Below are 27835 nucleotides of genomic sequence, written 5' to 3'. Positions count from 1 at the left end.
GAATATGCATGTTCTTTTTGTTTTCATATTTTTTCATATTTATATTTAATTGTGTTGTGGTTTGCAGTGTTTTGTGTTGTTTCACTTTAAATTTGTTTAAAAGGAAAAAGCTGAAAATTTAAATAGTTAAAAGTTGAAATGTAAATAGTTGATTTTGTATTATATGATTTAAATGGACTGATTCTTATATAGCGCTTTTCTACTCTCACGGAGTACTCAAAGCGCTCTATTTACTTATTACATTTTATGTGGAGTGAATAAATAAAAGTATATTTATGGTGGCCGCTAGAGACAAAGCAGTACAAACCCCAAAACACGTACAAAACACAACAGAAGTGCTCCAGGATGCTAGGGGGCAGTGTTGAGCTTTTGTTACCTAGTGGCTACACAAGCCAGGAAGTACCAACGATTGGACTTGGTGTGTGGTAGTAACAGGTAAATGAACATTTTTTTTAAATTATTTGACTATATATGAGTGCTTGTGTATAAATACACAAACAATACACATATGCTTTCATGCTTTCAATTGTGTAATTTAAGTGATCTAGTAGCTCTGCTTTCGAAGTTCAGTTAATGCTAGAAATGTGTTTTGGAGTTTGTACGTGCTTCGGGGTTTGTACGTGCAGGGGTCACTGTATATTTTTATATATAAGCATATATAAATAAAACCACGTCTTTTTACATTAGTAATTCCTTTTGTTGTTAATAATAAATTAATTAAAGCAACAAAACAACCTGAAGAGCCGGTTGGGAGCCAAAAGAGCCGGCACTTTTTAGCAAGTCGAGCCGAAAGAGCCGGTTCTCTAAAAAGAGCCGGAAATCCCATCACTAATTTAAACTCTAATTCTTTAAAATGTAAATATTATAGCTGTGAAAAATTGTTTATTACTGCATGTTGAGTATCTGGCTGTAAAAACTCTTTGTAACTCTTGTCTGTTAAAAATAGAAATATTTTTGTTACTTAGTCAAATAGCTGGGTGACTGACTGTGGCTCATCAGATGTGAAAGCCACAGTCTGAGGGCACAAAGTGTCATTTGCACTGATAACTCACAGATAACTCCTCTGTTTTTGCAGGCTATGAAGGGGATGGGAAAGCATGCACACAGTCTAACATCTGTGATACTAACAATGGAGGCTGTTACCCATTAGCCACCTGCAGTTCCAGCCCTGGTAAGAAAAGACAAGAAAAAAGAAGCATGGGTTTATTGCTTTGTATGTCAACCAAATAAGAATGAAGCATGAGCAAATAATACCTACTTACTACTGAAAGAATGAAATAAGTACTATTTATTTCTTCTTTCTGTACTTCTTCCTGAAATTTTGCTCAATTAAGAGTTATGTATGCATCTGCTCATCTGATTCCCCAAACATCATCAGTAGTCACCAAGTCTGATCAAACCCCTTTCTATTCAAATCTCTTGCATCCACCAGGATCAAGTCTCCCAGTCTGTACCTGCCCACCAGGCTACATAGGCAATGGATATGGACCAACTGGTTGCACCCAAACCAGCAACATCTGTCAGACAAGCAACCCCTGTGTCAATGGACAGTGTGTGGTGAGTGTGTGCATGCGCATGTGTACTGGAGTAAAAATTAGGAAAAGAATTCTGTCTGTAAACAACACTTCTGTGGAGTCTTATATGACTCCCTGTAGCTTCACTCCTCCTGTCATCCCCAAACCCCCCATCTCCATAGAGACTGTTTGCTCCCAGACCCTCAAAAACAAACCAAAAATCAGCAAAAAACAAATTAAGTAGAACATTTCATAATAAAAGAATATTGTAATAATGCCCTTAACTACACCTAACAGTAAATCAACTAAATGTGAACTATTTAACAGTAAGTTTCTCACTTCTAAGTTCCTGTTAGTAAATTGTTTCATAAATGATTAACATAGTCACTCTGCTTTGCCCAGACCTAGTTACAGCAGGATTAATATGTTAGTTCAAATGAATCATCAGGCGATCTCTGGGACTACTGGGGTCTGTTGGCTCCCTGGAGGCTGGAGAACTGCGGTTGCCTTTTTGGAGTATCTGGGTCTCTGCCTCAGTTGGTGGCGGTGGGTGACTGGGGTGTGCCTGGGCTGCTTGTGGTGGTGGGTTCAGTCTCCTGACTGGGGAGCATGACTCTTCTGGGGTCTGGGGGTCTGTGCCCTCTTTGGCTGCCTTGCCATGTAGGGTGGCTGGGGCCCTGAGACCCTGATCTCAGCTTGCACCAGGGTGGCTGGGCTCTAGCGGGGTTCTCTGGGACTCCCACCCCCTTGCTGTGAGTGCCCAATCTATGGCCTCGCTTCTTCTCCTGCCGGGATGGGCATGCTGATATAGCCGAGATGTGTCTTGGAAAAGCAAAATATGTTTGGCACAACATGCATTCATATCATAATTCTGATTGCAGAAGCTGCCAGACAGGACAGGATTTAAATAAATAAATGAATCATGACCTTGAGTCTGAATCCTCAAAGCACATACAGAGGAGAAGATGCAATCTTTCTCACTGGAAAATTAAAAAAGTGAAATAACTATTCTGGGTGATTTATCATCCATGGAGATGTTGAAAATGACAGTCTCAGCACTGCATTTTATTATACCCAGTTGGCTTCTTTCAAAACATAAATGATCCCATTCATTGTCCTAATCACACTCTAGATATTCACATATGGTATAGAAACTGAAACCCCTCTTTTGTCAGACCAGGTTCTGTTATTGATCAGGATTTATTTTTATAATAATAGACTATACAGCACTGCAGAATACATTGTCTTTCTGAGAATGTAACTAAGTTTAAGGCAGTGATCTTGTTCAGGACCACATGCCACCACAGTGCAGAGCAGCTGCCTAAACTTTCATCGCACAGAGGTTGATTATTTTCTTAATAGCATTACGTCCTCTCTGGATACTGTGGCTCCTCTGAAAAAGGAGGCAACAAGTGAGAGATGCTCGACTGTCTAGTATTACTCACAAACACGCACCTTAAAACAGACAACCCATAATCTGGAGAGGAGAAGGTGTTGCACTTATTTAGAAAATCTTTGTTTAGCCTGGAAAACAGTTTTAAAAATATAAAAATAATAAATAGTATATAACAATAAATAAATTGAATCGATTTTGGAATAAGGCTGTGACATGACAAAACGTGTGAATGTTTTCCAGGTGCACTGTATTTTTGGTTCCTAGAGTTTTTAAAAGTAGAATGTGAGCCAGAGCCTTCAGATACCAGGCTCCTCTAGCTCTATAGTGAAATAAAATGTACCACGAGCGATTTTTTAAAATTTTTTTTGATGTGTCATATTTATTTGAAATGTGTTTTTATATTTACTGAATGAATCTTTGAATGCCTAATAAATCCTTGATATGAAAACAAAGACAAATCCGTTTGCAAACATAAAACCTGTGCTACCACAGGACATCACCTCAAATCCTGGCTACATCTGCAACTGCAACTCTGGCTGGGAAGGCGTGAACTGTGACCAGAATATCAATGAATGCTCAAGCAATCCCTGTCAGAATGGAGGAACGTGTACCGATGGCATTAATGGTTTCACGTGTACTTGCACCACCCAGTGGACTGGCGAGTTCTGTCAGACTCCTCAGCAAGGTAATGGGAAGGATGGGCTGAGAGGGTGTGGATAAACTGAAAACAGATGAGGAGAGGAGAGTGAATGTGACACGGAGAGGAAAACGCCGGGAGCATAGAAAATAAGCTGCAAAGTGCAGAAATACAATTATTCATCATCTGCCTGTGGCCGAGTGACTCAATAATCACTTTATATTACAGAAATAGAACTAGAGTGGATTATTTTGTTTTTTATTATTACACAGATAAATCGTAGCTTTACGCTTCAAACTACGTTAACATGACTTGTCCTTTAAAATGGTGTGTGGTTAAAGCTTAAGAAACATGATCGCAAACCAGTAAAGATGATTTCAAACTTCAGCAGCATGCAAGCTAGCTTCTCTCCCAAGGACGTTATCAAGGTTAAAAACCAGTGTGAATGTGTGTTGCAGTATGTGGAGGGTACCTGACTGGCCCTGCTGGTTCCTTCAGTTATCCTAACACCCCAGGTCACGATGAATATGATCACGAGGTCAGCTGTGCATGGGTGATCCACACTGATGCAAACAAGGTGTGTTCCTGTTCCTCTCAAATTGAAATTCTAGACAAAAAAACTTTTTTTGTTTGTTTTGTTCTGTTTTATTTCGTATTTTCATGATTTGGGTTTGTGAGGTGGTAGTAAATATGGTGGTGCAATGAAATGTGTTAAATGCTTACACATCTTTGGCCCTTACTAATGTTTACTAATTAGTCATTTATTTCTGTCTTTTCTTCTAGATCCTGCGCATTACCTTTCCATTCTTTGATCTGGAGAACAGTGCCAACTGCAACTTTGACTTCCTTCAGATTCACGACGGGGAGAGTGCTTCAGCTTACATGATCGGAAAATACTGTGGCCAAAATAGCCCTGCAGAGCTCTTCAGCTCCCATAATTCTCTGTACTTTTGGTTTCGCTCTGACCACTCTGTCAGTGCCGGTGGCTTCACAGTTGCTTGGCAGTCTCAGGACCCAGGTCAGTACAGTTCAAGTGTTTTGGTTTTGAAATTTGAAATATTTTGAAGCTTGAAGCTGGAAAAAAAATTGGCATGAGGTTGCAATTGCAATTAAATGTGCCAACAAATGAAAAAACGAATTTATATATTTAAATAAATAAGTAACGATAACGAGCTCATTTCAGTAATGGCTAAGAACAGTGCAAATTTGTGGGTCATAAATGAGCAAAGTTGTTTGTGAGTGTTTTCGTTACACTTTTAATTAGTAGTTGATAACCAAAAGGCTAAGCATAGCATTTACATTCTGTGCTGTCTTTTAAAATGACATCCATATTGTAACTGAATGCCCATATGATGAAAAATGTATGTATGTGTCATATTTACATTACATCACCCCTCTTCTTGCAGTCCTTATCATTTCAAATAAATGAACGCACACAAAATTAGATTAGCTTTTTTCAGTGTCGTGACTTGTGTGCTGCAGGCCGTAGAAAATCATATTTATGTGATTCCTTTAAATTTTCTCCTAATAATATTTTGTGCTCTATAACTGAAATTCCAGTTGCAAAATTGACGCTATGCCTTTTTAGTAAATCCTGGCTGTAACTTTTTAAGACCCAGTGAGGTGTTTGATATGACACAGAGGGTTAATAGATCTGGTCCGTTACAGTTAGTAATGTCTCATTTATAATTTTGAGAGATCTTGGTTTCTATTACTGAGTTAGGCATGGGAGCTTGTGTTTTGTTTATTTGATCATACTTACATTTTATGACTCATATGCACATTGTGTGCAAATGAACAATGTTTTCCTGTTAAGTTAATAGAAAACAACAGTTGTATGAATAATTTTGATTTATTTAAATCCATTTCTAATCTCAGTGTGTGGAGAGGAACTAACTGCCCCCTATGGCAACATTAATTCACCTGGTTATCCTGGAAACTACCCACCTAGTCGGGACTGCTACTGGACAGTAACAGTGGACCCCGGCCTTCTCATTACCTTTGCATTCGGGACTCTAAGTCTTGAACATCATCCTAACTGCAACTTTGACTTTCTAGAGGTAAGAAATGGCACATTACCCACTTCACTTTGAAAGCATGTTTTTGTGTTGTGTGTCGATGTTTGCGGGGACAGTCCTCTTTTTGACCACTTTATCTCACTCAGACCTGACACATACCTATGTACTCTGTAAAGCGGGGTTAAATGCAGCCATACTGCTGAAATGAAAACAATGAAATTATTCCGTCTTACTCGTGTTTGCTACAGTTTGCTATTTTAGGAGGTAAGTGCATTGGCTGAAACTACTACTATGTTTTTCATCCTTACAGTTTTTCCTCTATTGTTTTGTGTCACCAAATGCTTTAGATTCGGGATGGCCTTCTATCTGAAGATCCAGTTTTAGGAAAGTACTGTAGTACTGCATCTCCACCCCCCATACAGACCACTGGCCCAGCAGCATGGATTCACTTCCACTCTGACTTCTCTGTCTCTGACCGAGGTTTCCACATTACATACACAACATCACCAAGTAAGAAACCAGTCATACTGAGTTTTGCTTGGTTAAGTGTATACAGTCATGGCCAAAATTATCGGCACCACTGGAATTTTTCCAGAAAATGCACCATTTCTTTGTTACAATATTGTTACAAGATTGTTACAATTACAAATGTTAGGTCACGGGTCTTCCAGCAGGACAATGACCCCAAATACACCTCTAAAAGCACCCAGAAATGGTAGAAGACAAAGCGGTGGGGAGTTCTAAAGTGGCCAGTAATGAGTCTGGATCTAAATATGACTGAACACTAATGGAGAGATCTCAAAATTGTTGTTGGGAGAAGGCGCCCTTCAAATCTCAGAAACCTTGAGCAGTTTGCAAAAGAAGAGTGGTCGAAAATTCCAGCTGAGGGGCGTAACCAGCTCGTTGATGGTTATAGAAAGCGATTGATTGCAGTTATCTTTTCCAAAGGGCATGCAATCGAATGTTGATTTGTCAACTTTGGCTTTTTCTTCTTTTTTTTGTGTTGATCCACTACACATAAAGGAAATAATCACGTGTATACCAAAGCATTTGTAATTTTAACAATTCTCTGGGAGAAATGGTACATTTTCTGGAAAAATTCCAGGGGTGCCGGTAATTTTGACCGTGACTGTAAGACAGATATATAGTTGTTTGTATTAAATGCTTTTCATTTAGCTTATGTAAACAGAGAAACAGTAAATTGTAGCCTGATGTTTGTCCCTAAGATCTTGAAGAAACTGTAAATATGCAGTGTTGGGAAGGTTACTTTTAAAATGTATTCCATTACAGAATACAGAATACATGCCCCAAAATGTATTCTGTAACGTATTCCGTTACGTTACTCAATGACAGTAACGTATTCTGAATACTTTGGATTACTTAATATATTATCACGCTGTTTACAACAACGTGAATGTACTATTGCTGTGTGATTTATTACTATTACTGAAGGTCCGCGACTCCGAACTGTAGTAAAGGGACCTCTGACTAATACGGCGGGGTCCCTGTCGGCTCGTAGCCGAAAAATAGCTTTACTTTGTTGTCTGGGTCAACTTTGCTTGCGAGAGACAGAGAGAGGCGTTGAAAGGCTGCTCCAACGGAGCTTATTGTTTTCGGAGGAAAACACGAACACGGTGTACAGTCGAGTCTTAATAGCTTGGCTGAAGTGGTTATTATTATATTTACATGCTTCCAGCTCCCGTTTTTCCTCGATGACAACTCCTACCTTTCCACTCCCCTTTTTCTCTCTCCCTCCTCGCGCTCACAGACCCATAACGTGCAACACGGACTACACTGCCCATGATGCTACAGCTTGTGGCCTTCATCAGGGTCATGAAGCCACAAGCCGAAACGCGTTGATCAATTACTAAAGTTGTTCATCTTTCCTTAAGTGTTGCTGGAGTTCCTGCATTGTGAATTCTTTCATCCTCTCCATGCACCTTGGAAGTTGGTGAAGTTGTGATGTATGCTCTCCTGCTGCCATCTCGTGTCCTTCATGCTGTAGTTCTGATCCATTTTTTTTTATTATATTTGGTCAAAATTATTTGTTTCATGTTAAGCTAAGTTGTAGCTAAAAGTGGAAAAATAATGGAACTTAAAATGAAATGAAATATTTTAGTGTAGAGGGAACAGTTCTGGACTGAGAAACATCCTTACAGTTGTACTTTTTAGGGGATTTGAGACGCATTACTCCCATGGGTTTTTTGGCCCCCTTAGTTTCATATTGCACTTGCGTACAGTTAAGGATGCCATCTTTTATGTGATCTGGACCTGTTTGAGAAAAAAACAATAAGGGTGATTTTCCTAACACTTTGTTTTGTATATCCTAAAAAAAATATTCAATGTTTTTGCATTTTTGTGTGCCTACAATTTGTACAGAGTTTGGATAAATGCTGTAATTGTCAGTTGTCATTGTTATCATTGTCATATTTATTAACAGTATTATCTGTGCAATGCAATCCTTGGATGCTTGGTTTGATTATTCCTAGCAGTGTCAATATCCTGCTTTGTGAATTGTGTTGTGCTTCTAACTCTTTGTGCGTGTTTTTTCTTAGGCGACCCTGGTTGCGGTGGAACATTCACTGACAGTGAGGGCGTCATTATTTCCCCCAACTGGCCCAACAACTATAACCACAACCGCCAGTGTATCTATTTGATCAGGTTGCCAGAAGGTGGGCAGGTGGCCCTCAACTTCACTCACATGGATCTTGAGAGTCACAGTGGCTGTGCTTTTGACTACGTGGAGGTAAGACCTATTTATGTCTCCCAGACAAATATTTTGTCCCTCCTTTTTTCAGAATTTTATATGTGGAAAGAAATCTCACCATACTTAACAAATGCAGTGATTTTTTTAGACACCATTTTGAGAAAATGATTGATAGCCAAGACCCTTATGAAAAGGACACCGAGGGAACAGTTTACCCTGCCCGGGATAGGGTTACCGGGGCCCCGCCCTGGAGCCAGGCCCGGGGAGGGTGCCCGAGGGCGAGCGTCTGGTGGCCGGGCCTTAGTCCATGGGGTCCGGCCGGGCACAGCCCGAAGAGGAGACATGGGCCCATCCTCCCGCAGGCCCACCACCCGCAGGAGGCGCCATAGGGGTCGGGTGCATTGTGTGCCGGGTGGCGGCCAGGAGCGGAGGCCCTGGCGGACTGACCCCCGGCTGCCAAGACTGGCAATAGGGACATGGAATGTCACCTCTCTGGTGGGGAAGGAGCCTGAGTTAGTGCGTGAGGTTGAGAGGTACCGGCTAGATATAGTCGGGCTCACCTCTACACATGGCTTGGGCTCTGGAACCAGTCTCCTGGAGAGGGGCTGGACTCTGTCTCAGTCTGGAGTTGCCCCTGGTGAGAGGCGGCGGGCTGGGGTGGGTATCCTAATATCCCCTCGGCTTGCTGCCGGTACGTTGGGGTTTTTCCCGGTGGACGAGAGGGTTTGTTCCCTGCGCCTTAGGGTCGGGGAACGGGTCCTGACTGTCATCTGCGCTTATGCGCCGAGTGGCAGTTCAGAGTACCCAGCCTTCTTAGAGTCCCTGGGGGGGGGTGCTGGAGGGTGCTCCACCTGGAGACTCTGTTGTCCTGCTGGGAGACTTCAATGCTCACGTGGGTAACGACAGCGAGACCTGGAGGGGCGTGATTGGGAGGAACGGCCTCCCTGATCTGAACCCGAGCGGTGCTCTGTTATTGGACTTCTGTGCTAACCACAGTTTGGCCATAACGAACACCCTGTTCGAACATAAGAGTGTCCATAAGTGCACGTGGCACCAGGACGCTCTAGGCCGTAGGTCGATGATCGATTTTGTAATCGTATCAGCAGACCTGCGACCATATGTTCTGGACACTCGGGTAAAGAGAGGGGCTGAGCTGTCAACTGATCACCACCTGGTGGTGAGTTGGATCAGGTGGCGGGGGAGGACGCTGGACAGACCTGGTGCACCTAAACGCGTAGTGAGGGTGTGCTGGGAACGTCTAGCAGAGGCCCCAGTCCGCGAGAGCTTCAACGCACACCTCCGGCAGAGCTTCGACAGCATTCCGAGGGAGACTGGGGACATTGAGTCCGAATGGACCATGTTCAGAGTCTCCATTGCCGAAGCTGCTGCATTGAGCTGCGGCCGCAAGGTGGTGGGTGCCTGCCGTGGTGGTAATCCCCGAACCAAATGGTGGACACCAGAGGTGAAGGGAGCCACCAGGCTGAAGAAGGAGTCCTATCGGGCTTGGTTAGCCTGTGGGACTCCGGAGGCAGCCGACAGGTATCGACAGGCCAAGCGGAATGCAGCTCGGGCAGTGGCTGAAGCAAAAACTCGGGTGTGGGAGGAGTTCGGAGAGGCCATGGAAAAAGACTTTCGGACTGCCTCGAAGAGATTCTGGCAAACCGTCAGACGTCTCAGGAGGGGAAAGCGGTGCTCTACCTGCACTGTGTATAGTGCTGGCGGAGCGCTGCTGACGTCGACTGAGAAAATTGTCAGGCGGTGGAAGGAATACTTCGAGGACCTCCTTAATCCCACTGACACGTCTTCCGAGGAGGAAGCAGAGTCTGGGGATGAGGGGAATGACCCGCCAATTTCCGGGGGCGAGGTCACTGAGGCAGTTAAACAACTCCTTGGTGGCAGAGCCCCTGGTGTTGATGAGGTCCGCCCCGAGTTCCTGAAGGCTCTGGACATTGTAGGGCTGTCCTGGTTGACACGCCTCTGCAATGTTGCGTGGAGATCAGGGGCAGTACCTGTGGACTGGCAGACCGGGGTGGTGGTCCCCATCTTTAAGAAAGGGGACCGGAGGGTGTGTTCCAACTACAGGGGGATCACACTCCTCAGCCTCCCTGGGAAAGTCTATGCCAGGGTGATGGAAAGGAGAGTTCGTCCGTTAGTCGAACCTCGGATACAGGAGGAACAATGCGGTTTTCGTCCTGGTCGCGGAACACTGGACCAGCTCTTTATCCTCTCCAGGATACTTGAGGGTGCATGGGAGTTTGCCCAACCAGTCTACATGTGTTTTGTGGACTTGGAGAAGGCATTCGACCGTGTCCCTCGGGGTGTCCTGTGGGAGGTGTTGCGGGAATATGGGGTGTCTGGCCCATTGCTACGGGCCATTCGATCCCTATACAACCGTTGCAAGAGCTTGGTTCGCATTGCCGGCAATAAGTCGGACTCGTTCCCGGTGGGTGATGGGCTTCGCCAGGGCTGCCCTTTGTCTCCGGTTCTGTTCATAATTTTTATGGACAGGATTTCTAGGCGCAGCCAAGTGGCGGAGGGCTTTCGCTTTGGTGGCCTCAGAATCTCATCTCTGATTTTTGCAGATGATGTGGTTCTGTTGGCTTCATCGGGTGAAGGCCTCCAGCTCGCACTGGAATGGTTCGCAGCCGAGTGTGAAGCAGCAGGAATGAGGATCAGCACCTCCAAATCTGAGGCCATGGTTCTCAGCCGGAAAAGGGTGGAGTGCCCACTCCGGGTCGGGGATGAGTTCCTGCCACAAGTGTAGGAGTTCAAGTATCTCGGGTTCTTGTTCGCGAGTGATGGGAGAAGGGAGCCGGAGATCGACAGACGGATTGGGGCTGCAGCTGCAGTAATGCGGACGCTGCACCGGTCCGTCGTGGTGAAGAGGGAGCTGAGTGTAAAAGCGAAGCTCTCAATTTACCGGTCGATCTACGTCCCTACCCTCACCTATGGCCACGAGCTGTGGGTAGTGACCGAAAGAACGAGATCGTGGATACAAGCGGCAGAAATGAGCTTCCTCCGAAGGGTGGCTGGCCTCTCCCTTAGAGATAGGGTGAGAAGTTCGGCCATCCAGGAGGGGCTCAGAGTAGAGCAGCTGCTGCTCCACATCGAAAGGAGCCAGCTGAGGTGGTTCGGGCATCTGACAAGGATGCCCCCTGGGCGCCTCCTGGGTGAGGTGTTCCAGGCATGTCCCACCGGGAGGAGGCCCCGGGGCAGACCCAGGACACGCTGGAGAGATTATATCTCTCGGCTGGCCTGGGAACGCCTTGGTATTCCCCCGGATAAGCTGGAGGAGGTGGCTGGGGAGAGGGAGGTCTGGGCCTCTTTGCTTAGGCTGCTGCCCCCGCGACCCGGCCACGGACAAAGCGGATGAAGATGGATGGATGGATGGATGGATGGATTGATAGCCACGATTAGCCTGGGAGCTTACTAATAATCCGACTTTTATTTACAAGTAAATCTGCACATACATGGTCTCTGTACTGGTCCATATGAACTTCAAATTATTTATTTAAATTCAGTTCAATTCAGTTTTATTTATACAGCACCAAATCACAACAACAGTCGCCTCAAGGCGCTTTATATTGTAAGGTACACCCTTCAATAATACATACAGAGAAAAACCCAACAATCAGAGGACCCCCTATGAGAAAGCACTTTGGCGACAGTGGGAAGGAAAAACTCCCCTTTTTTGTGTTGCCTGTCCTGTTTGGATCTTTAACCATCAGAATTGTTGTCTGAAGGCCAAGAAAGATGCCAAGCGGATTTACTTTACCAAGTGAATCATCATGGCCTTGCCATATTGGTCCATTTGATTGACCTTAATTATAATTATATTGTATTTATTTGATTTGATTTTTGGTTGTTACAGACGGGACAGACATTATTGGGGGATAGGACAGGTAGAAAGAATGAAAGAAAGAGAGGGAGAGAAAGAAAAATAGAGGGGAGAAGAGATGGTGAGAAAAGGGGGAGGAAAAAAAAGAAAAACAAACAAAACACCTTGATCACCTGTATGAAGATAAAAAAAAAACAAAAAAACAAAAAACAGGAAAAACTCCCTTTTAACAGGAAGAAACCTCTGGCAGAACCAGGCTCAGGGAGGGGCGGGGCCATCTCCCGCTAACGGTTGGGGTGAAAGAAAGAAGGCAGGATAAGAGACATGCTGTGCAAGAGAGACAGAGATTAATAACAACTATGATTCACTGCAGAGAGGTCTATTAACACATAGTGAGTGATGTGTGTCATGGGAAGCCCCCGGCAGTCTTCACCTATTGCATCATAACCAAGGGGGGATTCAGGGTCACCTGGTCCAGCCCTAACTACATGCTTTAGCAAAAAGGAAAGTTTGAAGCCTAATCTTAAAAGTAGAGATAGTGTCTGTCTCCTGAATCCAAAGTGGAAGCTGGATTCAGCAGTTTGCACTGTGCAATTGCCAGTTACTGCAAAAGCTTGACTGCACTTCTTGCTGAAACATGTAAATGTGAAAAATACACAACAGATAAGACATCAGGGTGGGGTAAATACTCTCTCACAACACCATTGCTCGACAGAGAGTTGTTATCAGATTAACATTCCAGCTTCTGTCCTCTTGTTCCACCTCCTTTTTTTTCAGGTCCGTGATGGGAGAACAGAGACTGATCCTCTAATAGGGAAGTACTGTGGAAACACCCCGCCAGCTCCTGTTCTCTCATCCTCAAACGTCCTGTGGATTCGCTTCAAGTCTGACAGCTCAGTCAGTCGAGCTGGATTTAGGGCTGTCTATACTGTTGGTGAGATTTGTAGTGTGATATGTTTTATATTTGATGACATTTTATGCTATTTTTGTTTAAGAATATTCACTTACATTTCTCTTAGTTGGCAGTTAGAATTAAAGCTGCAGGGATAATACTAATTTACTTTCCTTGTTGTCCCATTAGTTAACAGAAAATATTTTACAGTGACATGAAAATCATTTTTTTGAAGTTTTTTTTAAAGCATAGATTTTATGCAGACTTGCTCAATCAAATATTTGTGTGTGTAATTATGTATATTTACGTTCCAACGTTAACTCCACTTGCCACTGACTAAACATTACCTCTCCCTCTCTCCAGCTTGTGGAGGTACTTTATCTGGGAGTGGGCAGTTTCACTCTCCCTACCACCCCAATGCATATCCCCATAATAAGGTCTGTGAATGGGTGATTAACCAGCCAGAGGGTTATGTGGTCACCCTTGACTTCCTGTCATTTGACGTTGAGGGAGGCTCCTGTCGATATGATTATGTTGAGGTAAATTAATTTTATATTAGTTCTCACAGTTAGATATTTTAACAGTACTCTGAGTACGACACACAACAATCTCAAATAAAATAGAATAATAGCCTCATTATTTGTCCTCTTCTTCTTTATCTTCCTATTGTTCTTCTTCTTTTTTATTATTATGGTTATTTATATTATTTCACTGTGATAAAAACATTAAGGAAATGAAAATGTTGCAGACAATAAAAAGTGATAGATGAGTAACATTACTGATATTATTTTACATCAAATAAAACATATCCAGAGGAAACCACAAGAAACATTTTCATTCATTCACAAAACAAAAATATGAACAGATGAACATTTCAATAATTGCAATAATTATGAGGAAATCCTGCTTCAAATTCTGATTTATGGATTTGAAGGTGTGATTAATGTGATTAATGATTAACTGTTAAATACCTGGAATGGAATATAATCTAGGCTTAATAGGGATGACCTCTTAGGCTGTTTCTATGCTCACCGCGTCACTTTTGTTGTGGGTGTTGCATGACGATTTTCACATCAGTTCTTGTGTCATGGTGAGATGACGGTCCACCTGTGTACTGGAGCTTGTCCCTCAGGTTCTTACAATACATCAGGACCTGTTGCCTCCTGAATTCACACCTCACTTGGTTTAGTGTGAGGGACATGTTTAAGCGGGTGGAGGGGCAGCACATTGGGGAAGTTAGTGGAAGGGTGAAGACCTAAGCTGGGAGTGGGCCATTCCTCTGGGGGCCCATGTGGGGTGTCGTTCTCCATTCTCCAGGTGTAGGTGGGTTTTTTTTTTGTTTAAATGATTTCAGATATGGGTTAAGGATTAGTGAGTGACCACATCTAACTCCATACATCAATACTTTGTGGTCTGCTGAGACTGCCTACTCCATTACACCATCTTACCTTAATTTCCTTTCTCAAGTTTTAAGTTCCAAAACAGCTGTATTTAACTTAAATGTTAAAAATTCACATCTGGTTACAGCTATCACATGTGTAAAGCTCAGTACCATAAATTGCTTTGAATAATTTTATGTTTTGTGGGTGGGTTTTTGTTTTGTTTTGTTTTTTTGGATATATGTGAGTAGTTCTCTCTGGTGGCACTGATGCAGTAATGCTTTTATATTTCACCTATAAATGTAACAGTGCTTGTGCGTTATTCATACTTGAACTCGTGGCAGTGGATCAGTTATATGAGCACATGCTTTGTCCTGTTTCTAGGTCAGGGATGGAGCCACGTCAAGCTCTCCTCTGCTGGGGACATTTTGTGGTGCTGAGATTCCCCCCAGGCTTCAGTCTACTCAGCGATCTATGTACATCAAATTCACCACTGACTCTTCTGTCAGCAACCACGGCTTTGAAGCAGCCTATGACTCTGCCATAGAGGGTGAGAGAAGTATCAATGTTTCTCATTGAGTACTCTTATAAGTGACAAATATAAGTGACAAATATTTTGCAGATCACCAGATATGATGGCAATTTGCTAAGCAGGTTTTCATCTCTTGGCTTTTGTAGGATTAGTTTTTTCTCAGTTTTTAAATTGATCTTTCTTAAAATGTATTGTTTGTTTTTTTGCTTAAAAAATGTATATTGTTTGTCTGGATGATATTTCTTTCCTTTTTGAAAACCCCCCCCCTCAAAAACCCCACAAGAATTGACTGTGAGTAAACACAGATACTGACAGAAATGTGGAAATTTTGTAATCAAGTTCATTCACTGTAAATAAGATAAGATTTTATTAATTGTAATGTAAGCTCATGAATTTATTATAACCGAGTGTGTATTTGAAACTGCTGTTAACCAATTTAAGATAACTGATAAACTGACTTGTCCAGCATATGTATGTAAATACAGTCTGATATTTAGTAACAGCTAGCAGAAACCTTTAAACCTTTAAAGAAGGCACAGCAGCACACCTGCTCTTTTTAAACCTGCTTTTATTTTTTATTTTTACATGACATTAAGTTCCAATTGTTTCAGACCTGTCTTTAAGCTTTGAAAGCTCAAGCTCAAAAGTCTGTTGATCTCTAATTTGTTTTTTTTTTCATATTCCAGGCTGTGGTGACACCTTGACCAGTCCTTCTGGCACCATTACAAGCCCTGGTCATCCCAGCAGCTACCCCCATGGTGCCAATTGCACCTGGTACATCAATGTTAGCCCAGGCAACCTGATTCGGCTGACATTTGAGTCATTCAACTTAGAGTACCATGCTAATTGTAACTTTGATTATCTGGAGGTCTACGACAACGGCACAGTGCAAACCGGAAACAAGATTGGAAGGTACACATGGACACCATGCACACACAACTGCACATATATGCACTCAACAACCACTTTGCATCAACATTTGTACACAAGTGTGCATGTTGATTTTATAATGATAATTATGATGATTGTATGATTCACACAGTTGCATATTTATACAGAAGAGGAATAAAATTATTAAAAATGTTAAAAGGTCATCTTGTCAAGCATATTCAACTAACTTGAGAACTCGCAAAAGTTGGTATTGGTCTTGGAAGTCATCCCAACTAAGCTAAATTGTTAGCTTCACAGTTAATTTAAAGAAGTAAGCCTGATTCATTCTTTGTTTTACATAGAGACAAATAAAAAGTCACAAAAAGGGGTACCATAAGTTGGGATGCTATGTAAAATGTGAATAAAAAGTTTTTTTGGGGGAAAAATCATTTTAGCAACAAAGGTCTGGGAAAGTTGCATGGTGGGACAGTCTCACCAGTATGGGTTGACTGAGTATAATGAAGAAAAAAAATGTATATAAAATACTGAGAGGCTTGTGTCAGTGGGAAAATTACTTCCCAAAACAATCTCAACCTTTTGTGCTTTAGTGTTATTCTAAATGCATGTCAGGCAGGAAAGGACCCAATCGCGGACTCAAACTCAAAGGAACAGCTTTATTGCTGAATAGCAAAACGATACAAAACTATACTGTTAAATGATAAACTGAACACACAGAGAGACACACAGGGAAACATAGCTGACACAAATTAACTAGACACACCGAACACGGGCACATGACTTTCACATTAAAACAGGAAGTGGGAGTGGAGGAGTGGCAGACTAGAGGGAGCGAGGGAACATGAGGGAGAGAGAGAAAGAGGGCAGACGTGATGGGCTGGGGAAACAGATAAACATGACGGAGTGAAACGAGGCACACGTACACGCATAAGCACAAACACAGAGAGGGAGACACAGAGGGCAAAGACATGGGGGAAATCCAATAAACAAATCTAAATCGAACCACCAGTAGAATAACTCTAGACTAACACAGAGGACCAAAACACAAATAATAATACAAAATGACAAAAACACAGAAAAAGGTAAACCGCTGGGTCACCAACCCAGGACTGTGACAATTCGACCCTTAAATCATTTTGTTCTCAACAAATTACCCTTTGTAGAAGAGAGGGAGGAGAATTCAAGGAAATCTTTGTATAAAAGGAAAGTAAAACAAGATTTTTGATGAATATATATTTCTTTCTTTTTCAGTAAAGGCCTCATGTTTTCAGTAACACAATGCCACAAAAATCAAAATGAGGATGTCTTCTTCCAGAAGAAGAATAATAATTTGTTATGAACTTTAATTTCAAAGGATGCTTTGTATGATTTGTCACTCCATGCATTGTTATGGATGTGTTGATTATCCAGCTACTATAACAATGCTGTTTTGTTTTGGTATTTTTACTTTACAGCTTTAAAAGAGGCTTGTTACTTTAAAATACTTTTTTTTATCCTGCTCATTCTGATTTGTAGAATGATGCAAACTACATTTAAGTTACAAAGCAATTAGGTTTGTAAAGGTTTGGATTGTTTTGTACATGCTGGTACAAGGTACAAGTATAAATTTGTCTACATGTTGCATTTTGTATGTGCAGGTACTGTGGTCGCTCAGTGCCTCCATCCATCACGAGTACTGACAACCAGCTGACCCTGCTATTTGTGTCTGACTCAAGTTTAAACACAGAAGGATTCTCTGCTAGCTATATCTCCATCAATGCCACCACAGGTACATGGTTATCTTTCCCAAAACAGAGCATAGAATTTTTAACACAGCTTTTCCAGACATCCTAGTTTTTATTGACATATTAAAAGTTTTGCAAACAAATGAAAAAATTTTTTTTCCCCACAATCAAAAACTACCAGGTTCAAAATTATTAGCTTCCTAATGCAAATTGTACCCTTTTTTGTTGGATAAGTGCCTAAAGTCTTTTGACACACATCTCTTGAGCAATCCCAGTCCATTTTTGTTTTTTTCACAAGGCCTCCAGTTTTATAGGCTTCTGCCATTGACCTGGGTCTTCAGTTCATCCCACAGATGTTTGTTTTTTTTATTCACTTTGGTCTTCTGGAGGTGGTACGTTATGAATACCAATGTATGTTCTGGACCATTGTCATGTATCAAGATAAAGTGATGATGCAGGCTCAGTTTGGACATATCCTTGTTTCTTCTCGATTCCTTCCACCTTGAAGAGATTCCTAGATACACTGATAATACTCCTATCATTGTGTTTTACTGTGGGACGGGGGGTCTTTGGGAAGCACGCCTTTCCCTTCTTCCTTCAAAGAGCTAGTTGTTTGTCATCTAATCTAAGAACACACTTCTAGCATCTTTCTCCAGGTTTCCTGAGCATACTTCAGTCTGGCTTCAAGGTGTCTCTAAAACTGGACTTTTTCTTCATCTGCAACCCTGCAGTCCATTCCTGTGAAGAGTTCTACTCATTTCTTTATTTGAGACTACAATTCCTGACTTGGCCAAACCATTCATTGGTGTTCTGGAGTCTTTGAAATTGATTGCTGTCTATCTCTGCCAAGCTTGTTCTTTAGTTTACAGATGATACTTCCCCCTCCAGTTCTTGACACTTGAAATGCTGTGATAACTTTGTACATCTACTTCCTGCTTTGTGAGGGTTTGTGAAATAACTTCTGTAAGTGTAAAGTCTAAACTGATTTCTTGTGTTTTTTGGCAAAATATGTTTTGAAGTGACAGTTCAGCCCCTCCTCGTGATTTTACAAGCTTTAAGCATTAAAGAGTTGTACCACATCATTGCCCAGAAGTGCTTTATGCTATGGCTCAATAAAAGTCAGTTTTTCAGTGGACTTTGAATCTGGACCCTGGTAATTTATTTTCTAAAATAATTCTGTTATTGTGTGCAGACAGAAAGAATTTATGAAAATGATGTGCTGCATTAAAGAAGAACAGGGAAAAATTTGACAAGAACTTCAAAAACTTGACATAAATTTCATCGGGGGACTAATAACTTTTTTCTCATCTGTATATGGACATGGTGTTTTCAGTCACAGTGTATAAAATCAGACACCCAGTCATGCAGTCTGCCTGCACAAACATCGTTATAGAGAAAACATGTAATTAACTATATCAGTTTTAGAATTTAATCAAGAAAACGACATTTTAGGGATTTTTCCATGCTTCGCTGCTTTTTCTCATGCAAAAAATAATATTATATTTGGATTGTAATTTTTAAAAAATATTATTCCCCCCTTTTCTGTCTCAACAGACTGTGGCCAGACTTTCACCACCCCTACTGGGTCTTTCAGTTCACCCAACTACCCACAATATTACCCCAACAGTAGAGACTGCATCTTCAAGATAATTGTGGATGTTAATATGCAGATTATGCTGAACTTCACTGATTTTGAGTTGGAGGGGCTCCACCCTTCTTGCAGCTTTGATTTTGTGGAGATCAGGTGAGGAAAAAAATTTCTGCCTACTTGGAAGAAAACTGCTGTACAGTTTTATCCGTAATACTTTTTACTCAGACCACTGACATGTTGAACTTCCACTGTCTCAACTAGGGACGGGGGCTTTGAGACATCTCCCTTGATTGGTAAGTTCTGTGCCAATCAGCGGCCTCCAGTTCTGATGTCACACAGCAACCGTTTGTGGGTTCGATTCAAATCTGACACCTCAGTCACTCGTCCCGGTTTCATGGCTCACTGGGACGGAACACAAACTGGTGAGGTTCAATTATATGTGATACCAGTTTTTACTATTTCAGCTTTTCTTTATCAAGTTTAATTTTAAGTAAGTCTTTGACATTATGGGCTATAATTATTTTTTCATAATATACTATAATACTAATAGAATTAAAATGATAATACCACCAAATTCATGCATTTTGCCAGGACATCTGCACTTTTGCGACAAACATCTGTAAGTTACCTATTATTTCAGTGACACGTGTCAAAGGTTAGCAGCCATCTGGAAGTAGAGAAATGGCCAAGGCCAAGTTTCTAAGTGAATTTAAAAATTATAATTACAACTACTGGGTGAGAGCATTTCTAGAATTGCGGGTATTACTGGTCCTATTATTAGGAGTGCAACAATACTCGTATCGATATTGAACCGTTCGATACAGTGCTTTCGGTTCGGTACACATATGTATCGAACAATACAAAATTTGTAATTTATTTTATCAACTTTCCTTCTGACGATGCTGTCTGTGTGGAGCGCTCAGTGAATCTGCGTTCGACTACTCCGCCTAGGCTGCACTGTCGAGCGCAGATCCACTGAGCGCTCCACACAGACAGCATCGTCAGAAGGAAGAGCGCAGGGCAAGCTAGCGAGACAGAAGTTAAGCTCTCCTTGCAACATGGCAAATTGAACCTCCCCCACCCTCATTCAGGGGTCCGTTTTTTCGTACCTCGCTTACTACATCCAAGATCAAATGACACATCCAAGATCAAATCATCGCGCCAACTTTGAGCTCGCTATTCCGGTTCTCCGAACACACCTGTTGTTGACGATTAGTATAGCTGGATGAAGTAATGTGAGATCACTGGGTGGCTTAACAGGGGCGACGCATCGATAGTAGAAACATTGATCGGCAACCCTTTGATTGGTCGGCAAAAATGTCGAAGGAGCGTGCTCAGTATTTTTCGGCAGCAGAGCAAGAACTCTTGATTGAGGGATTTCAGGAGTTTCAGAGTTTAATTAAAACGCAAGGGAACACTGCAAAGGCTGCAAAAGCAAGGAGAGAGGGCTGGCAGAAAGTTGCTGACAAATCAAACTCGTAAGTAATTTAATAATAATAATAATAATGGATTGGATTTATATAGCGCTTTTCAAGGCACCCAAAGCGCTTTACAATGCCACTATTCATTCACTCTCACATTCACACACTGGTGGAAGCAGCTACGGTTGTAGCCACAGCTGCCCTGGGGCAGACTGACAGAAGCCAGGCTGCCATATCGTGCCATCGGCCCCTCTGGCCAACACCAGTAGGCGGTAGGGTAAATTTATTATATTATATTACATCATATCCTCTTTCACATTAGAGCCACAACAGGACCCACTAGAACATGGGAACAAGTAAAAGTGAAATATAAGAATATTCTACAGAATGGTAATATTTATCACTTATATTGCTTTTAGTCTCTTGAAAAGAGACCCTGAAATAATCTGTTTGTTTGTTCATAACAGCAACCAAGAAAAGGGCAGAGAAAAAAAAGACAGGTGGTGGTCCTGCACCCCCTCGTCAACAAGTTGGTTAAGTGAATAATACCCTCACGGGAAAATCGACATCTCTCTATGAGCACACTGTCGCGCTGAGCTAAAGGATCCTGTCTATCCCGCAATATACGCTGAATTCTGAAATCTTGCACCTTCCGCAATGGGTGGCTCGCGTATACGGACAGGACATGGCTGCGACAGACTTCCCAAATCCACCTTCGCTTTTATAGCCGTGGTCTCTCATCTTGATTACATGAAGTAATTTACTATTACTACTCTGAAATATGAATTACATCTGAAATAATCAAATACATGAAATAGAATGATTAATAGTACATTTCCCCTTTTTTAGGAAATGACCTGTATGTATCTGTATGGAATCAATAACAGAATCAAGTACTGCATTATCTTTAGTTACATTGATAATATTTATTTATGGAAAAACAGTGGAAAAATATCGCTGTTGCTTTCGTATAAATGAAGCGGACATACCTGAGTTCCCGCGATCTAATCCTGTTTACATAAAGTAAGCCTGCTCTTAAGCAGGTTTACGCTTACGGATCTGTTGCTATGACAGCAAGTCCCGGATGAGCTTCGGAGAACCGAACGATCCAAGATCACGCGAAATCGTCAACAATCAAATCCAGCTAACTTACTTAGCGAGGTACGAAGAACGGACCCCTGATCTGGCGTTTGGAATTATTTTGGTCTTCATGTGACGTATGACCCTGAAGGTAAGCGCGTCATGGACTAAAGTAAAACAGTATGTTGGATGTGCCACGCAATGCTCAATTACATGGGTGGGAACTAGTGTTTTAGTGCAGTTAGCTCGTTAACGTGTTGGCCGTCTAGCCCCACGCACGGGGCGATCAGGGGTAGCTCGTTAACGGAGATTTGCCGTGTTGTGGCGTTAACGTCATTTCAACGAGATTAACGCTGACAGCACTAGTGGGAACACAACGAATATGACTGAACATTTACGCCGACATCATCCTAGTGCAAAGACAAGTGGAAGCAGACAAAAACAACAAGCATGCATGCTACAAACTTTACCCGAGTCATTTAGACAGCCGTTGGCACATGATTCTCCTTATGGGGACCTGATATGTTTAATATTGTGGCGAGCTCAGACAAGGTGGAGACGTAGGTGTCGTTTGGTCTTGCTTCCCGTGAGCTAGCCAGGGAGCACAGCCGTTTATTGACATCTGCAGAAGAACACTGCCGCTAGCTAACTGCTCAGCGCGGCAACCGCACAGCAACAACAACAACAACACACAGGGCGCCCTCTGACCCCGGAAGGACACACCGTTGCAGCGAGAGGGCGTCACCCGTCACTATGGCAACATAAACAAAACATAACTGTACAAACAGAACCCCGAACAGCCCTGACCCGCTACATAGCCCCCACCTAAGGGGTCAGTCGTCCCCACACAAAGTCCTGCAAATGTCCAGGTGCCGAACAGCCCTGACCCGCTACAATATGCTGCTGAGAATACAGCCCAGAAGAAGCGTGTAGTATAGCTTTTATTTTGGAAAGAGCCATTTCTCTGTAATAAACTCTCTTTTCCAAAGATGAGTGATTCCTCAATCAGATACAGGGCTTGCAAAATCACTAGCCCGACGTCCCGGGGCTAGCGATTTTTCCAGTCGGGCTACCAAAATCTATCTCTGCCCTGCCCGTCGGGCTATTGTAGGAAGCAAAAATATATGTCAATGCTTTTGCATTCTTTCGGAAATGTAGCTGGGTAATTATGTCATTGGCATCGATGAGCCGCTGTCAATATGTGACATATTGAAATCGCGTTTGAATTTGCGCTTGTTTTTTTGCTTTCACTTTGCAATCGCGGGAACTGTGTATAGAGAGCGACAGCACTGATCTGTGAGTGATGATAATTTGCGCACCAATTCCTCTGACATCGTCTTATCAATCGTTAGCTTACTATGCAAACATGACAAGTGAAATCTCCCGCAGCAAGCTTAAACATGTGAGAGGTTGTTATGTGTGTGTGTGTGTGTAAAAGCAGCAGGATATATATTTCAGTTCTGCTGAGCCAAATAAGACAGGTCAGGGTGAAGAAGTGAAAGCCAAAGAAAAGCTTACCACAAAACGGAAAAGTTATGACAAATCAGACTATAAGACAAAAAGAAAGTGCAGCTTTATGGTTTCATGGACAAAATAATTTCTGTGGCTGCGAAATGATGAGCTAAATAACCAGGGCTGCACATAAGTGGTCCGCTGGTGCGCATTCGCTGTCAAAAAAAAAACAAAAACGCGCACAAGATAAGAAGTTGCAACGCGTGTTTGCATACATAAGATTTTCTGGAGGAGGACAGACATTTGTTTAGAACTCTTAAAGATGTCGAAGAAGCTCCTTTAAGCAATTACTTTGGTGTTCCTCCACCTCCAAAGAAATGTCAGAAGGAGTCCGAACCACAAAAGAAGCACGTATTCTCGGAAAAGTGGTTGCAGGAGGTGAGCTGGCTTCAAACAAATGATGAACGCACAGAGATGTGGTGCAGAATGTGCCGTGAAAATCCCACTCTAGCGGACAAAAACAGTGCTTTTTATATGGACGCAAACGCGCGTTGCAACTTCTTATCTGGTGCGCGTTAGAGCTGGGCGATATGAGATTTTTTCATATCACAATATGTTTTTTTCATTTCAGGCGATAACGATATCTATCACGATATAAGCCAAATAACTATATTTGTAAGATTTAAATGTGCCGTTGCTCACAAGTAAAATGTGAAATAATCAGCAGCTTGTTTTTATTTAAATATTTATTTCCCATAATAAGTTCAACAGGGTAGATGTACTTAAGGAACATGAGACTTTTTCAGATAGATAAAGGCAAATATTGCAAACTACACAAAAGGCAGCCGCTAAAGCGTTTAAGTTTCAAAATAGAACAAACGAAACAGACTAAATTGTCAATTCCACTTAGAAACAAAATATTAATTCTAAAAATAAATCTTAGTTTGTTTTACAGAAGAACAGACAAAACTGACTAACTTTTGTCAATATCAAATAAACTGAGAACTAAAAGGAAATTCTCAATCTCTCCTTGTTGTATAGCTGAGCTTTTCAAACACTTTTAACAGTTACTTTAGTCTGACAAAAGCCGAATGACGAATTAGCGCTTCCAGTCAGAGACTGAGGCTACGTCCACACGTACACGGGTATTTTTGAAAACGGAGATTTTCCGTTTTCGTTTTAAAAATAATCCCGTCCACACATAAAGGGAGAAATGAAAGAAAACGCTGCTATGAACATGCCAAAGCAGCAGGTGGCGCTAGATTCCTAACCGTGCAGAAATGTTGGCCAATCAGAAGTCTAGAAGCCTCGGTGGGAAAAAGTAAACCAAGCTGGGGCATAGAAGCAGAACCGAGTCGTATGTGTGGAGGGACAGTAACTGTGTGTATATGTAAGCATTTAAACACTGCAGAGAGTAGAATTAACAGTAACAGTATTGTAGAAATTCATTTCACCGAAACAATAACGTGGCGCACAGTGTGACGCATGCACCAGTTTACTGTATTTCCAGACTTGCTTTCGGTACAATTTACAGTGCACGCTACTCTGTTTTTTGTCAGACTTGAAATAGCCGAAATACCTTCACACTACGGAACTTCTATGGCTCTTCCGTTCGACAATCTCTCCGGCGTTGGAACCATCATCTGTTTTCTCTTCGGTCACGCTCGGTTGATTTTTCTAGTCGGCACACTCATTTCCTCCATTACGCGCTGACTCCATTACCCGCTGGCTGCTTCCCAAACAAACACACGTGCGGCTTGGCACTTGTGCTGTACGTAACAAGTCACGCGACGTGACGCTGCGGCTGTGATTGGTTCGGCTCTGCGCTACTTAATTTGGATTGGCTGACCTTTTTTTTTTTTTTTTTTTTTTTAAGAGGAGAAGAACGGCGAGGTCTATCGCGATAGCTTAATTTCTCTATCGAGTAAAAGTTATATCGCGATACATATCGTTATCGTTCTATCGCCCAGCTCTAGTGCGCGTCTTTTATTTTGACAGCGAATGCGCACATGCGGACCACTTATGTGCACCCGTGTAAATAACATAATGTTCTGCCGGGTGTGTTTGTGGTATATTGTAATAAGCAGCAGCTATTACTACCTCCCACCAGTAGGTGGTACTGTGTTATTGTATGTGTTCTGAGCTTATGGAGTAAAAGTCTGGACCTCCACCATAGCCTCGTCTCAGTCCTCTGTGCTTGGTCTAAAGTTATTGTTGACCACAACCCACGCTACACGGGCAGTTGGAGCAACACTGCATAAAGTTACAACATGGTGTCAGAAGTCGGCAAGACCGTGTGAACAGGGACCGCGACGTGAGTAAGCTAGCCGTAGATTAGCTAACAGTAGCCATTGCTAACGGCATGGAGCAATTCAAGCCACCATCACCGCTACTGCTCACAGGCAATTTATCTGAGACCTGGCGCAGATGGGAACAAAGATTCGGACTGTATATGACTGCTACGGGTGCGTTGGAGAAGGATGAAAAGGTTAAAATAGCCATTCTTCTCCACACTATCGGCGAAGAAGCGCTTGAAGTGTACAACACGCTCACAGTGACCCCGACCGGAGACGCACTGACAATGGCGGACATTTTGAAAACGTTTAAGGAATACTGTAGTCCACGAAAGAACGTTGTTTTTGAACGCCACAAGTTCTGGTCATACCCAATGTCGGCGGATATAACAGTGGACAGATATGTCACGGAACTCCGTCAGAGAAGTAAAAGTTGTGAATTTGGGATCAATGAGGACGACATGATCAGGGATAAATTGGTGTTCAGCATAAGTGACGCAAGACTAAAAGAGAGATTGCTTCGTGACAACGACCTCACACTGCGCAAGACGATAGAAATATGCAGATCAGCAGAAGTGGCCAAGTCACAGATTCAGGCCATGCAGTCAATAACTGCAGCCCAAGACACGTCAGTGGACGCATTAAGAAAAATGCCAGGATACATTAAATCAGGACACAGTAAAAACAAACTGAGCAACGACAAACAAACAGTTTGTCACAAATGCGGCAACAAACACGCATTCCGACAGTGTCCAGCCTATGGGGCAACATGTCACAAGTGTGGGAAAAATAACCACTTCTCAAAAGTGTGCAGAGCTAGCGCAGAGAAGAGTAGACACTTCAAGAAAACAAAAACTATTAACAACATTGAAACTGATGGCGATTCACTATACATCGGCATGGTATCCAGCGACAAGCACAAGACTGGCAAATGGCATGAAAGTGTGACAATCGGAGACGTACCACTCACCTTCAAGCTAGACACAGGTGCGGACGCAAATGTGCTCCCCAGATCAGTTTATGACGAGTTACCAGATATGCCTCGGTTACAGCCCACAAAGACTGTACTCATAGCTTTTGGTGGAGCCCGCATACGTGCAGATGGTGTGGTGTCTCTTGAGTGTGAAGCACGGAAGCACAAGGCTGTGTTTGACTTTCTTGTATCAAGCCATGCAGATAAACCGATCCTAGGTGGACAAGCTTGTGAAGAGCTCCATCTGGTGCAACGAGTTGAGACCGTTGCCATGACATCCTCTGTACCGAAATCAGCTAAACCACCTTCTACCTCGGAAGAACTTGTGGAGATGTACGCTGATGTGTTCACAGGCTTAGGTGAGTTCCCTGGACTTCACCACATACATATTGACCCAAATGCAACACCTATGATTCACGCATGCAGGAACGTGCCACTCTCCATAATGGATGCGCTGAAGAAGACGCTACAGGACTTACAAAACAGAGATGTCATAATGCCTGTCAATGAGCCTACAGATTGGGTCAACAGTCTTGTCGCCACACAGAAGAAGAACGGAACACTAAGGGTGTGCTTGGACCCTTGTGATCTGAACCAAGCAGTTAAACGCCAGCACTACTCCATTCCCACACACGAGGACGTTCGCAGCAAGCTAGCAGGAAAATCCATCTTCACCATATTGGATGAAAAAGATGGATACTGGCAGATCAAGCTGGACGAGCCGTCATCAAAGCTCTGTACCTTCAATACACCTTGGGGCCGATATCGCTTCCTCCGACTCCCATTCGGGATCAAATCAGCCAGCGAGGTCTTTCAACAAAAGAATTGTGAGACTTTCGGCAACATTCCTGGTGTATTTATCATTGCAGATGATATGATAATTGCAGCTACATCAGAGCACGAACACAATGAAATCCTGCAGAAGGTCATGGAGAAAGCAAGAGCAGCTAACGTGAAGTTTAACAAGGACAAAATTCAGTTCAAAGTTGACACAGTGAAATACATGGGCCATATCATCACAGCAGCAGGGCAGAAAGCAGATGTTTCAAAGATCAAAGCTATTGTCGACATGCCGACTCCAGAAGACAAACAAAGCCTTCAGCGTCTGCTGGGAATGACAAAGTTTTTGGCACAGTACATCCAAAATGAAGCATCGCTCACAGCACCTTTGAGACAGCTACTCAAGAAGGACACAGTGTGGCAGTGGCAGCCACATCACACAGTAGCGTTACAGACGCTCAAGTCGACGCTCACACAAGCTCCAGTGTTGAGATTTTATGACCACAAGAAACCACTAACACTGCAGGCCGATTCTTCAAAAGATGGGCTGGGCGCATGCCTATTACAAGACGGACAACCTGTGTGTTACGCGTCACGAGCACTCACAGACACAGAAAAAAGGTATGCACAAATAGAAAAAGAGTTGCTAGCCATTGTGTTTGCCGCTAAACGATTCCACCAGTATGTCTATGGAAGACCAGTGACAGTGCAATCTGATC

General features: G+C 42.6%; 2 protein-coding genes across 2 annotated transcripts in view; one reads left to right on the top strand and one right to left on the bottom strand.

Moving 5' to 3' along the window:
* Positions 1 to 27835, top strand: part of cubn (cubilin (intrinsic factor-cobalamin receptor)) — an 86274-nt gene that overhangs the window by 7636 nt on the left and 50803 nt on the right. Inside the window, exons 10-24 of the mRNA XM_082545856.1 lie at positions 1076 to 1171; positions 1433 to 1557; positions 3403 to 3595; positions 4006 to 4124; positions 4331 to 4565; positions 5426 to 5607; positions 5913 to 6075; positions 8121 to 8311; positions 12888 to 13044; positions 13366 to 13541; positions 14766 to 14931; positions 15600 to 15825; positions 17439 to 17569; positions 19080 to 19269; positions 19378 to 19538. Coding sequence (XP_082401982.1) covers positions 1076 to 1171; positions 1433 to 1557; positions 3403 to 3595; positions 4006 to 4124; positions 4331 to 4565; positions 5426 to 5607; positions 5913 to 6075; positions 8121 to 8311; positions 12888 to 13044; positions 13366 to 13541; positions 14766 to 14931; positions 15600 to 15825; positions 17439 to 17569; positions 19080 to 19269; positions 19378 to 19538 — 2511 coding nt within the window. The remainder of the gene's footprint in view (positions 1 to 1075; positions 1172 to 1432; positions 1558 to 3402; positions 3596 to 4005; positions 4125 to 4330; positions 4566 to 5425; positions 5608 to 5912; positions 6076 to 8120; positions 8312 to 12887; positions 13045 to 13365; positions 13542 to 14765; positions 14932 to 15599; positions 15826 to 17438; positions 17570 to 19079; positions 19270 to 19377; positions 19539 to 27835) is intronic.
* Positions 1 to 27835, bottom strand: part of LOC309713922 (uncharacterized protein) — a 253893-nt gene that overhangs the window by 184833 nt on the left and 41225 nt on the right. The gene's annotated exons all lie outside the window — the stretch shown is intronic.

Source organism: Aulonocara stuartgranti (assembly GCF_965226115.1).
Source record: "Aulonocara stuartgranti genome assembly, chromosome: 9".
Classification (NCBI taxonomy): Eukaryota; Metazoa; Chordata; class Actinopteri; order Cichliformes; family Cichlidae; genus Aulonocara; species Aulonocara stuartgranti.
Note: the sequence above shows the minus strand (reverse complement) of the source record. Positions and strands in the feature narration are given on the sequence as shown.